The sequence below is a fragment of the Octopus bimaculoides genome, chromosome 14 (assembly GCF_001194135.2).
Source record: "Octopus bimaculoides isolate UCB-OBI-ISO-001 chromosome 14, ASM119413v2, whole genome shotgun sequence".
NCBI classification, from domain to species: domain Eukaryota; kingdom Metazoa; phylum Mollusca; class Cephalopoda; order Octopoda; family Octopodidae; genus Octopus; species Octopus bimaculoides.
In genome coordinates this window covers 3,253,527-3,267,652 of record NC_068994.1, presented here as the reverse complement: position 1 = coordinate 3,267,652, position 14,126 = coordinate 3,253,527, and the positions used below count along the sequence as shown (strand labels likewise).

General features: G+C 37.7%; 2 protein-coding genes across 9 annotated transcripts in view; one reads left to right on the top strand and one right to left on the bottom strand.

Annotated features, from left to right (window-relative positions):
- Nucleotides 1-9: 9 nt before the first annotated feature.
- Nucleotides 10-6,810, bottom strand: LOC106870095 (gastrula zinc finger protein XlCGF57.1). Of its 4 annotated transcripts, none has more exons than XM_014916075.2 (3): nt 6,702-6,810; nt 4,905-5,040; nt 10-3,213 (listed from the first exon to the last, which is right to left on the bottom strand). In XM_014916075.2, the coding sequence occupies exon 3, from the start codon at nt 2,582-2,584 to the stop codon at nt 1,106-1,108; it is 1,479 nt and encodes a 492-aa protein (XP_014771561.1). In that variant the 5' UTR covers nt 2,585-3,213; nt 4,905-5,040; nt 6,702-6,810; the 3' UTR covers nt 10-1,105. The 4 variants fall into 4 exon arrangements, with proteins under 4 accessions (XP_014771561.1, XP_014771562.1, XP_052828931.1 ...); XM_014916076.2 differs by having other exon boundaries at nt 4,905-5,024; nt 6,702-6,790; XM_052972971.1 differs by lacking the exon at nt 6,702-6,810 and adding an exon at nt 5,730-6,687.
- A 4,991-nt stretch (nt 6,811-11,801) lies between these two features.
- The window catches only part of LOC106870071 (zinc finger protein 28), a 20,176-nt gene continuing 17,851 nt past the window's right edge, over nt 11,802-14,126 (top strand). Inside the window, exon 1 of one of the 5 annotated variants that reach the window (XM_014916042.2) lies at nt 11,802-12,272. The gene's annotated coding sequence lies outside the window, so the exon portion shown is untranslated. Of the gene's footprint in view, nt 12,273-13,165; nt 13,437-13,491; nt 13,578-14,126 lie in introns of those variants that run through there. The other 4 variants (XM_014916041.2, XM_052972950.1, XM_014916040.2 and 1 more) reach the window with 4 other exon arrangements.

The window sequence follows — 14,126 nt, the reverse complement described above, 5'->3', positions numbered from 1 at the left end:
ATATATATATATATATATATATATACACTGTGAGTGTTCTAAGGGTGTTTTTGTATTACTTTGCTTTCTTTACAATATCTTCCACACTTCTGTGAATATTATAAAGACATACATAATAAATACTATATTCTCATATTCTATGCAGTATATTTATGTGACTCAATCTGTCAGCTGGTTGTATCTTTGGTGTCAAATATTGTAAGAAGGAAGATGATAGAGTTTTAGTCTATTTGATTGGAGCCAAGTTTCTCGGTGATTGATGTAAGTTTGTAGTTAAGATGCCTGGGTGGAATTTATGGGAGATATGGCAGCTATTTCTAGCAAGCTGGGCAACCAAGTAGAACCTCACCCGTGTTATACAAGTTAGTGTACATACGTACATATGTATATATGGATGGATGATTGAGTATATGTATATGAACATTTGTATGCATGTAAGTATGGATGGATGGATATGCACGTGTGTATGGATGTATGTAACCATTTTGAGGGTGTGTGAGATATATATATGTATACATGCTGAATGTAAAGGTTGTGTATGCACTGTGTAAGTATCTGTGTATGTGTATGTGTGTGTATGTGTCACTGTAGCACAGCCCTATACTGTTACAGGAATAAATGGAGGGATAAGATATGATGGAGTCCTGACAAATGGAAAGACAGGTGAGGGTGTGGGTGCATGCAGGTCATTAATGATATTATCAACTGGACACAGGTGTTAACCCAGGTATGGGTTGATGTCTGACAACTGTTGTGATATTCCTTGTTTAGTTTTTGTTTTTCATTTGGGTCAATTTCCTTCTCACACCTTTGTTCAAACGCCCCAGTCCAACAGAGGAAAGCAAACTGTCAGATGATGCCAGCTGGGATTGAACTTTTGATCTAGCCATCTCTGCACCCACCACATTAACACATTTCAGTTTGGTACATTAGATAAGAAAAAATATCGACACTGACTTGACAAGATATTAAATGTTACTTTAGAGGTGATATGGTTGACAATGATATTTTTTTTCAAGGGGTACGGTTGGGAGGGATCCCTTCCTGCAGGAAACCCCAAATTCATAGTCTGATATTTCAATTTACTAAATGTTTTCACAAACGTTCAATTCTGTATAGCTGGTTTCTCAACAAAAGCCTCGGTGGCCCTGTGAATAGCTTCGTGTCGTTTTAGGTGTGCCTTGCGGGAAAACGACACGCCACACTCCAAACACGAATAAGGCTTCTCCCCCGTGTGAATCATTTCGTGCCTCTTTAGAGTCGAACTCTTTGAAAAAGTGTTGCCACAGTAACTGCAGGTAAATGCTTTCTGCCCTGTATGATTCTTTCGATGAATGGCCAAGCCGTCTTTACGTGAGAAGAGTTTGCCACAAAACTCACAAGTGAATGGTTTCTCACCTGTGTGTATCCTAAGATGTAACAAAAGAGTAAAGTTTTGAGTGAACCCTTTCCCACACACTGAGCAAGGAAAGGGCTTGATGGCAGCGTGAACCCGTTTGTGTTTTGTTAATATGGAATTTAAAGCAAAACCTTTGCCACATTCTTCACACTTGAATGGTTTGTTGCCGGTGTGAGTGGCATGGTGAGATTTCAGTTGCCCTCCTTGGGCAAATTCCTTACCACAGATATCACATTGATACATTTTCTTGCCAGAATGGAGTCTTTCATGTATTTTCAGAGACGAGCTGCAAGCAAAATGTTTTTGACAAGTATCACATTTAAAGAGTTTTTCCCCAGAATGGGTGAGTCGATGCCTTTTGAGGACATGAACTAATGTAAACTGTTTACCACAAATCTCACATGTGTAGGCCTTTTCTCCAGAATGGTTCTTCAAATGTGTTGTCAAACCTGATTTCTGAGAATAAGTTTTGCCACAGATTGTACAAGCATACGGCCTTTCTCCTGTGTGTGTCTTTTTATGGCGCTTTAGAGCATAGGTTTGTGAAAAAGACTTACCACATACATCACATGCATGTGCCTTCTTGTCAAGGTGATTCTTTGTATGGCTTATCCAGCCAGATTTTTGCGAGAAAGTTTTTCCACAAATCGAACACACAAACGGCTTCTCTCCTGTATGAATCCTGACATGGCCTTCCAAAGCAAAACTACGAACAAACGACTTACCACACACTTTACAAACATGGGGCTTCACACTGGCATGGATTCTCATGTGGCTACGCATTATCCCAGCCTGGGCAAAGGCTTTCCCACAGATTTCACAGACATGGCTCCGTACATCTGAGTGACTTAATTTATGCATTTTCAAATGATCACTCCGAGAAAATACTTTCTCACAAGTATCACATTTGTATGTTTTCCGTTTTCTAACACCATAGGAACCATTAATATTCTTCGACTCAGTTGGAGGCAAGTTTTCCACACTATTATCTGAGATTTCCACTTTTTTTTCCACTTGAGTTTTTTCTAACACTTTCCCTTTCTGTCTCAAACCAAAAGCCTTCAAGAATTGACTGGACTCTTTCCGGTCCTGGTCTTCGCAGCTATTTGCAACATGCAAGTCTAAATCTGATTGGTCAGAGAAAGCCTCATGACAATCTTGACATTTGTAGGGCTTTTCCTCCATCTTTAACAGTTCACCTGTTCAAAGCAATTAACGACTGACCAGAACCAGGACTGTTAAACAAGTCACTGTTCAATGTTAATGCTTCACTGTTTGTTGTCCAAAGGAGTTTGATGTTCACTGTTAATATTTATATGACTGTCATGAGAGGGAAGGTACTAACATCACAGTGTTCATAGTTGATGCTTGATTAGTTGTCATTACAGGGGATCTGTCAGTGAAGTTGGTGCTTACTGTTAATGGTTGATTAACAATCCTGAAAGTGGAGTTATTATTAATAAAACAGCTGATGGTGTTAGCTATTAATGGTTGATTAGCTGTCATCAATACAGTTGGTGTTAAGATGACAGAGAGATGTTGGTCACAATTCATGGGTGTCCAAGAGTCTCAAGAGATCAACACCTGCCATATTGCTTCAGGTTCACTTCACAATTAATTTTATAAATAATATTTCCTCATCTTTTCCAGTTAAACATTAGACTTTATCTACAGCTGCTGCTGCTGCTACTGATGGCTGTTAATTAAGGTATTGAAGCAGATGGACTAATTAACAGACCAGTTCTGAGCATCCTCCTCATTGTTCACTTCCTGCTCATCATCTTTTATCTTTCTGTGGAAACTGGAGGATTTACCTGGAAATTTAGAAACAGATAAATTAACATCATGACTTGTTATATTTAAACAAAATTAATAATTAAAGAAGTGAAATAGCAGGATTGTTAGATTGTCAGACAAGAAATTTTGCAGTATTTGTTCCAACTTTTCTAAGTTCAAATCTCATTGAAGTTACGGGGATGCAAACACACGAACATCGGTTGTCAAGCGATTAAGGTCAATTTAATCAACCGAAACAAAAGTTTCTCAGACTTCTTGAAACACACAGAAACAAGATGGTGTATGAAATTCTCAAGATCTTAAATGCTGTTGGCACTTACAGATTAGAAGAAGGCATTCAGATCACGTCATTCAGATCCTGCTCCTGGTACGACATAACCGAGTGCTGTTTCATGGTCGGGTGGTCGGCAACTAAACCACCTCCTCCACCTGGCTTGCCAAGGTGTGGACCCATGGCAGGACACTCTGCAGGAAGGATGAGCTCATTGAGGGCCAATGACCTTCCAAATGAATGAGGTTTCATAAAAACATCCTGCATGCAAGCTGGCAAATCATGCTGGCTGAAGAGTGTAGTCATGAAAACCCCAATGAAAGACGGACCACGTTCTCAAGTTAGAGTCAACATCCACAAGTGATGTGACATAGTGGTAGATGAGGGCATAAACTCAAATGGCCACACTATTCTGGTGGTCAGCAGTGAACCCCAACTATGAAAGATGCAAATTAAATAAAGATTTAAACTGGAGATAAATTAAAATTATGGTATGTGCTTGTGGGAATTAGAAAAGAGAGTGACAAACTTAGCAGGAGCAAGCCCTGTACTACAATAGTACATCTGGGCCTGAAGAGGGCAACAGTATCGAAGAATCGAAGAAACACATTTCCATCTATTGAATTTTAAAACAAGAAACGAAACATCAGAGTTGAGTTAAACTGATGACGAAGTTATGACATTCATGCTGTTTCGAAATCTTTGAGTGATATAAGGGAGGTAACTCAAACAGTTGTTATAGCTGTTTAATTGTATGGACATGGGGGGGGGGGCTAGCTAGAGAAAGGGTAGGTGGTGATGGTGGTGGTATGGCCACGTGGTGAGGGATGGTAGCTGCAAATAAGGTAAGGTGATGGGAAGATATGCTGAGGTCAGTTTTCAGCATGTTGGATGTCATATGCGAGAATCAGGGCCCAAGGAGGTAGAATAAACATGGGAAGTTTTTTTTTTTGTTTGTTGCCTTTAGTAATTTAAGTAATTTACCTGAATTATACAGAAGGAAAAAACCCAGAAAACTTTCAAAGACAAAAATAAACTAATTTATATATAGGTTTCAAATTTTGACACAAGGCCTGCAAGTTCAGAAGATGGAGCTAGTCGATTACATCGATCAGTGTTCAACTGGTATTTATTGCATCGACACCGAAAAGATGAAAGGCAAAGTCGACCTCAGCGGAATTTGAACTCAGAACGCAAAGACGGATAAAATGCCGCTTACGATTCTGCCAAATATTAATACCATTTGGGGCAACCAGTTCCCGCGGAGGTAAAGAAACCACTCGTTTCCGGCGTAACAAAATCCCTAACCCTAAACACTGGGTGTGCGTATTCTTTACTTTCGCCATCGGTTCTAACCCCCGTCTGTACAGAGAGAGAGAGAGAGAGAGAGAGAGAGAGAGTCTTGTGTCCAGAAAAAAAGAATTAAGAAGTTTTTACCTTATCAAAGAACAAGGAAAGTGAACCATCTTAGTCCTCCCTACGAAGCTGTCACTGCTTGTTCATGGTTGGAACCTGATCTATAACATTCTCGCCATCTCAATAGCAATCTGTCAGGGTCTGAAACATGACAACCCTGAAATTCGAACCAAGACATAAAGTAATAAGACAGTGTGACTGGGAGACAATCCCAGCACATGGCAACTTACAATACACACAAACCTCCCTAAATATATACATCTCACACACTTGCATGCAGACACACATGTTTGCATATGAATCGTTCATACAGTGGAATGTTATGCTATGAAAAAGAAGAAAAGTTTAACGTTTCGGACAGAATATTTCGTCATTGCGGGTAAACACAATTTGCACATAAATACATACATTTACAATTAATGAACATGCGCATGTCTACATGTAAACATGCACCTCTTTGTTCGTAAACACAAGCGTACATCCGTTTGTGTATAAACTTACACATTTGTACCACCAAGACCCATTTACGCGTAAACAGATACAGCAACATAGAAACATACACATCTTTGCACGAAAATATCGATACGTTTGTACTTAAACTAACCCCTTTTCACAAGGTACAAACAATCTGGCTCCCTACAAATCTATTTATCTATCTGTCTATATGTGCCACTTCCTATATTTCCGGCAATCTCTCTTAACATATCTGTTTAAACATACATACATACACACATATAAAACGGTTTGTAACTTATCAAATAAATACTTGTTTGTGTGTGACTGGACGTAGCTCCTACCTTCTGTCTAGGCCATAAATGCATCACCAATACATATTAAGTTACTCACCAATAGCAGACCCAGCCGCTTTCATAACAAACAAGGCAGCTGTTGTGTTACAACACATGATAATTTCATAAAGCTTTCGCTACAGACAGAGGTAGATGGGTTCCAGAAGGCAGAGAATTAAGTTCCGTAGTCCAGACCTGCAGAGATTGGAAAAGTCTAGACATGTCAAGTTAAGTTCAACTGGAAGAGAACCCTATAGACATCCTGTTGTTGAGGTAGGTTCGGTTTGGCTCCAAAGGACTGACTATAAATGTAGATGAACATACCTGATGACAGTGGAGAGTGGTCACTAAGATAATGGTAGTTAGAGCTTACCACAATAAATAGTCTCCCACCATCACCACCACCTCTCTCTCTAAACAATCGTGTTTTAGAATTGACGTCCACTTAACTCCCAAATAGCAGCTAAATCTCAGATCCATAAACAGACGGGATGGTCACAGCTGGAATGCCTATGTTCATATGTCTGCTAGAACAGTGCTGAACTGGAGCTAAAAACAAATAGGCCATCATTCTTGGAAAAGACATCACACACACACACTCTCTCACAGACACATACACCCATGTACAAACACAAACATATACACACACAAATACACAAGGAAAACATGGCATTCACAGAGAAGAAATAAAATGTTTTCTTGGCTGCTAAAAACTAACGACTGTAACAAAGCCACAATAAATATATATAACAACAGCAGCCGAGAAAGATACTCAGTTAAATCACATGGATGAATGAAGTTCTTTTTTCTTTTTTTTAAAGTTATTTAAGGAATCGCAAGCTGGCTGTCATTATATTTAAGAAGAAAGAAAAAAAAACACGAAATTATTAAAGGTGAATTAACAGGGAATAATGCGAAGTGCTTGTTTTGGAAATAGCGATTGATTAAATAAATGAAGTTAGATCTGTCTAATTTGGTATCGTGTTATTTGTCTACAAGTAGAGATGAAGAGAAAAACATGGTACTTTACCAGGAAGACAAAATTCAACCAAAGACACACAGATTTCTCTCTCTCTCTTTTTCTGTCTCTCTTTTATCTCCCTCGCTGTCTCTATCTCAGTTTGTCTCTCTCTTTCTTTCTCCGTCTTTCTCTCTTTCCAGTGATAGCAGTTACCTCCCCTGCATATCGTTTATTTATCTCTTCTGGCTATCACACACGTACGCACACACACATGCATGCACTTAGAGAGACACGCATACATAAACATACACTCTTAGAAACACACATACACACTATAAAATTAACTAAAAACGACTATCCCCAAGTATAACAATATAAATATAACCTTTTTTAAGGGTTATAAACTGCGATTTTTAAGGTAATTTAATTAGGAAGTTGTGAATTTCACGCCATTGACTTTGTCACCGTACAATATATAGAATATTTTATTAAAATATAATTTTGAAATAAATTTCAGTCTGGTGCTATAACTCCATTCACATATTGGATATTTGTAGGATTATCAAATCGACTCCAGTTTTTGAATGGAAGTTAATTTCATTACCCAGGAAGATGAAATACAAAGTTGACCTTACAGGGATTGGAACCCAGAGCGTGGCGAACCATAGCTTAATTCAAAGTATTTTCTTCTCTGCTCTACGATTGTCTCTGCTGTTATAATTCTTTCAAAAGAAATATTCAGCAGAGACAACCTACCTGGGTTTCTGTTTACTTTGATACTAGATTTACTATCAAACTAAAGAGAAGCCCAGATAGGCTGTCTCTTCTATTGCCATTTTCTTTGGAATGCTCCATTTGTTGTGTGCCAGGGTCCCCAACAATAAGAGACACCAGTGTAATTCATGATAAATTTGTAGAAATGTTTACTACCCGGAAAAAAAATACTGCTGAACTTAATAATAGCATTATCAGGTGATAATAAGAATAGAATTTGATGAAGGCAACGTCTTTGACAAATGAACGCTAGTGCACTTTCCCGTCGTAGACGACAGATGAGGGTCCCGCAATTTCTTGTCAAACAGTCTGCACAGACGATTTGTTTATAGTGGTTAAATATTTGTGTCGTAGAATAGTTCTCTCACTTCTTCAAATCGACATTGCCTATGCAGAGCAACGTGAGATGAAGTGCTTTGCTTAAGAACACAATGCACCGCTTGGTTCGGGAAGTGAAATTTTTTCCCACGAGAGTTCCGGACCCCAGTTATGAACTCATTTGCATACAGCCAATCAGAGCTCAACTATCAAACTAATTTATGAGCGCATGGCAAGTGATGGACGATAAGATAGGGTCACTTGGGTAAGGAATGACCATGCTTCTTATCTCTTTTAAGAATGCTTGTTGTTCTTGTTTCAACCATGGCTGCCTCCGCGTAGTTATTTGTGTTGTTGTTTATTTTGTAAAACAGTAAGGGGAGAGGGTTACTAGCGCATCACCCTCTACCCACATTTCTCCCATCCACATCTTTACCATATGGGACCCTAACAAAATCCGATAATAGGTATAGATGCAAATCTAATTACTTGTCTCCTTCTAAAATCAGGCATAACCTGGCGATCGGTCGACTTACAACACCGTTCTTCGTCTTGAGTTTACTTGATAGAGGGTGTTTGTTAACTTGAGAACAAGGTCGAGGTGAGCTCTGATTGGCTGTATGCAAATGAGTTCATTGTTGGGATCCGGAACTCTCGTGGGAAAAAAATTTTGCGTCCGGGAACTGAAACCATGATCTTGCGATCGTGAGTACAACACCCTGACCACTGGATTGCGTGCCTGCACAATATGTCTGTCTGTCACAACTGTCCGTAATTATTGATTTCAAATTTTGGTACAAGACCAACAATTTCAGGGGAACAAATCGATTACATCGATCCTAGTGCTCAACTAGTACCGATTTTATTGACCTCGTAAGGATGAAAGGCAAGTCGACTACAGCGGGATCTAAACCCAAAATATATAAAGACGGACGAAATGTCGCTAACGATTCTGCCAGCTCGCCGCCTTCATCACATAATTATTAGGTATTTAATATTTACTATAATGTAAACCGAATGGCCGAATGGTTAAGCTTCACGGCGACAAAGTCTCAGGTTTGATCCTGCTGCGTGGCGTCTTGAGGCAAATGTCGCTTTCTGTAACCGTGGATCAACTCATAACTTGTGATTGAAACTGGGTCGATGGAATCTGTAGAGAAACACCTGCCTGGTTGGATTGTAATTGTAAAGCATTGTCACGCACTGATTGTGCTCGAGAATCACGGGAAGTCAACACCTGTCCGTGGAGTGCTCAGCCATTTTTACATGAGTTCAGGAGTAGATAATTCAGTTGATCGAACAACTGAATCCTCATCGTCAAACGACGGGGATTCACCACCACTCACTATATTAAATATATTGATCTCAAATTTTGGCACAATGCCAGCAATAGCGGGGGAGGGGATAAGTCGATTACATCCATCCCAGTGTTCAAATAGTACTTATTTTATCGACCCCGAAAGAATGAAAGGCAAGATCAACCCCGGTGGCATTTGAACTCGGAACGTAAAGCCCGAAGAAATGCTGCCAGTTCACCTCTTTCATTATATTAATTGGACAATTACTACTATTATATTAAATATGTAATCCCTCTATCCTCGTTGATTACGGGTGTTTGGTTAAGAAACAAATAAAAACATCGTCTTAAATGAATCAGTAATTAATGAATATTAGAAAATATGGTGAATATAGGTTTCGTTCGGAGACCCCCAAGTTGTCCTGAACGCTGTAGGTAGTCGCTGGGGCGAGCTTTTGTGGTCTAAGTAGAATCTTTGGATCTTTTTTAAAACGGGGGCCACATTTTTCATTAACGAAACACTTTGAAACTTGGAACACTGGTAGAATGTGTCATATAAAACATCTTTTTCTCTTAGTCTTCTTAAAAAAAAAAGAAATCCATAAATTATTCCATGTTAAAGTTGTCGTATTTCTGTAATTTCAACCAATCACTGACGTCCATTCAGCCGATATACATTAAGTGCCGACTACATAAACAAACGATTCTGAAACAATTAACCCTAACCCTAACCCTAACCCTAGGGTTAGGGTTAGGGTTAAGGTTAGGGTTAAAGCAAATTTAAAATGAAAAAAGCAAATAAAACGAAGGTATGGAGATTAAATACGCTTTACATCGCTTAATGAGCCAAAGGAGTAAAGGTAAACAACTGAATACTTGTCAGTGATTGAGACAATTTTTTACATGAAATAAATTCGAATACAAAAATATTCTTCTGTTCTATAACACAAAATAGATAAGTATACGAAGTTTGAAAGTCTTTCGGTACCAAAAACACTACGTAAAACATTAATGAAAAATGTGGCCCCCGTTTTAAAAAAGATCCGAATCTTTGATCGCCAACCCGTAATGAATAAATCACTGATAAATGTACTCTATTAAATAGATTACTTAATATTCGCCACATCAAATATGTTAATTAGGTAGTTAATATTAATGACGTTAAATATGCTAGCAGTAACTTAACTGTTGTTGTTGCAGATGATGTCTCTGAGTAATAAAGGGCAATGATTTCTTTAATAAAATTTTTTTCCCTCTTCTCTGTTTAACCTTATGGAAAGAAGGGAACATTTTTGCAGTCGCTTGACCAGCTGAAATAGCGAGCGAATTCCCTCAAATCACATCTTGCCGTCTTAAAAATGGGAGGACATATTGGTTGATGGTTTAGATATTAAAAAAAAAAAAGGATGGTCACAGCTAGAACGCCTTTAATTATATGTCTGTTCAATCGTAGCTGACCTGGGTTTAAACAATAGCAACTAGAACCAGAACCGATAGATGAGATATTTAGAATCTGCTGTAAAAATGGATTCCAACATTTCAAGAATCGAAATCCTGAAGACTTCCTTCACTTATTTCCCCTGAGTTGAAGGGAACCATATATTGGTTCGTAGGATTTCTCTCCAAGATTCATGTCTGATGAGGCTATGAGGCTCCGTCCTCAGTCCTTAACTATTCATTATGATTCTCATAGATACATATAAACATGGGCGTTCAAGACACGATGTCCTCAAGAACCTATAAAAGGCGATGACGTCATTCTTATTTCAGAATCTATCGAAGAACCACAGAAAATGTTCCTAACCTGGCAAAATCGCCAAGAATTCAGAGCTAAACATGAATATGGCACAAACAAAAGCACGAATTAGAAACAGAGAACACAAAATAGCATTGTCATTTACAAAATAATTTTGTTTAATATGGAGGGAATAGAAAGTGAACTCAATGCCGGAAATGGCGACACAAGAAGTATAAGGGAGCGCTGATTGTACGGTAGTTAATTATCAGATACGTTATAATAAAAGGGCTATCTTATCTACTGCTTGACTCGCCTTTTTTGTCTTTTTGTTTCCTTGTGGAGGTAGTTATGGGGAGTTTTCCTCGATAATTTGATCTTATATACGTTTAACGTTTTTTCTTCCTGTAAAAATGTTAATAAAACCAGCAATTGTCTTTCACCATTCAATAGGAAAATGGATTAACTACACCCGAGAATCAAATCGTGAAACGTCATCTTTAGCCCACCTCCACTCTCTCATATTAACTAATTTGTAAATAGATGAAAATATATCAGAAAATTCTGAGAAGAAATCTGTATATAGAGGTAACTTAGCCTATTAAATACCCGTTAACATGAGAGATCTCAACATTGAAACATCCCATGCTTTCAGATAAAAACAGCTGGTGTAGTCCCTCCATTAAGTCTTATTTTCCAGAACTTTGTTCAAAGATACTTTCATTTAGCTGACTTCCTTCTGTTCAAGAACAGCATCCTATAAAGAGATCTGAAGAGTTCAGGCAGAGCTAGTGTTGTTCTTGTTGCTCCTGCTGTTACCCTTAATCTTATACATAAGAGCAATCAAGTCCGTTGGCGTTAGTGACTCAGTGAAATTACTTCAAGGCTCATTTTCCCTTCTAGTTTCTATGGAAGTCTTTTTTCTCTTCACTATTATAATCTTTGGTTTTGTCATGTTCCCTTCTGCAAACCAATAAAATAACAACGTTTGCACTTCCATATCGCACTTATATATGGAAGGACGAAAGGATTGACATTGCTTAAGTTTGGTTGTCTTTTTGAAATTGCTGGTGACACCAACCAGAGGACTGACCTTAATAGCTAAGCTATTGTTGATCTTACTTCTGCTGTTGTTTAAAACGTTTAAACGTTTTTGCTAAGCCAAAATAGTCTTTTGTTTTACCTTCCAGGGATTTTATGAAGAACGAGTCACCTGAAATGGAGTTGTAAATTTCATAAGTAAAATAGCTGGACCTCAAAATCCACCCGTGATCTGTTCTTCTTCAAAGAAAACCTAGAGTGTTGTCTTCTCGAAAGTTTTAATGAATGCCATGACTACATAGAGTCCTCTCTTGAATCATAGCTGTGATCATTTTCTTACAATAGGGTACGAGGATATATTTTCAACACACTGTCTTAACAGGTTTTACTAGCATATGACCATACACTGAACTTCATCTTATCCACCATGTTGTGTATAGATCGGAAAACATTGGAACTTTTGCCAACATAGGAGGTAAGCTTTCGTAGTATTTTTAGAAGCAGAGTTCAATTATTTTTCTCACATTCCTTTCTGTCCACCTTTCAACCACTAAAACTAGCAATCTTCTCCCATTAAGTGCTGTCGGGGACGTTGTACCTTTTGTTGTTTTGCAAGTTACCTTTTCACCCGTTCTGTTATGCTTGCTGTTGTCCTTATTGTCGAAGAGTCTCAACATTTGTAAAAGGTCACACAAAAAAGAAACTTTACTTGGTTGGGCATTTAATTTCTGTAGTAAATTTAGTAGTAATTTCCTTGTTTAACTGAATACTTCAGTTGTCCAAATATTCCCTTGAAATATTAAGCTGTGAGATTGAACAGATGAGAGACAGATGGCCTTAACAATGTCATTTAATTTGGTGCCACCATCTTCCAAGTTAGAATCCTGATTTGTTTTTGGTGAATTGATAAAGTATATATAAGTAAGATATTAAATAAACAATCAATCAGTTATAATTTCACCTTGCAGAAAAGGAAATTATGCTAGAGAGAGAGAAATACATTTTTCTTAAGGTGTTCCACTTTATTTGTCCAATAAAGAGGTTTATGTATGAATATATGAATCTATGTAATGTATGTGTATATGTAATGTTTGAGTATTGCATGTTCGTTTGCATAGAATTTTAATCCATAAACTCAGTGATTTCACAAGAAAACCTTATCTATACACAGACATTTTAAGTGTGTATGTGTGTGCGTTAAAGTATACATGTTTGGTGGGCTGACATGCAAACTAGATTTAACAACAACAACAACAGCAATATGTTAATAGCAAATTGTAAAGAAGCAGGGACTTTAAAGTGTTTACACCGGCTGCAATAAGTAAATAAATTATCTAATCTATGTTTGGTTTGGTTTTTTTTTAAACCCCAGAATATTTTTCAAGTTCGATATTTAAAACGTTTCACTTAAACAACACACATTCGTCGCTGATTCGGATTTTTTTTTTTCGCTTTATGTTTTGTTGTTGTTGTTGTTGTTGTTGAAATCTTGGAAACAGATCGAGCCCTCGCCTGGCCTGAGAGAGGGTGCAAGGCTGCTGTTTAGTGAAGAACTGGATGAGTGGGCGGTAAGCAGAACAGCACCAACTCCAGACAAGTGCGCAAGACTTAAACCCGACACTCGGCTGGAATTTCGGAGGTTTTTTATGTTGTTTTTGTTGATGTTTCGTGTTTTACTTGTTTGGCTGTTGTTGTTGTTGATGTTTTTTCCCCAACCACAAACCAGGCAGGGATAGAAAGAAGACAAAAAAAAATATGTCGACAAATTTTTATCTTATGTGTATGCCTTCATCTATTTATTGAAGATATGCTTCGTAAATTTCATTGCATTGTTTCATCTATCATCCTTTCTTTATTCATCTATCTATCTATCCATATATATATATATATATTTAATACATATAGCGTGACAAAGTGACCTTACTTCATTACATACAAACATACTAATACATATACACACTCATACACATTTAACACACGTATATACACTTCGTTTTTCTTTCTCTCAATCACGCACAGGCGTTTATACACATTGACATACACACACATTCTCTCTTGCTCTCATACACACAAACACTCAAATGCATATACACTATCATAGGCACACACACACACACACACACACATGTGTGTGTGTGTGTCTACATGCATTTGTAATGTGTATATCTGCTCAAAACAACTTCCTCTCATGTATGTATGTGTAGCTGACAGTGTATTATATATATTTGTATATGTTTATCGATGTAGAAAAAGGGTGAACTATATACATGCATGAATGTGTATCTACATGTCAGTCTTTATATATGTGTGTGTGTACATGTCTATATAC

Coding starts and splice junctions, on each gene's coding strand:
- LOC106870095 (XM_014916075.2), bottom strand. CDS start 2,584: ATGGAGGAAAAGCCCTACAAATGTCAAGATTGTCATGAGGCTTTCTCT.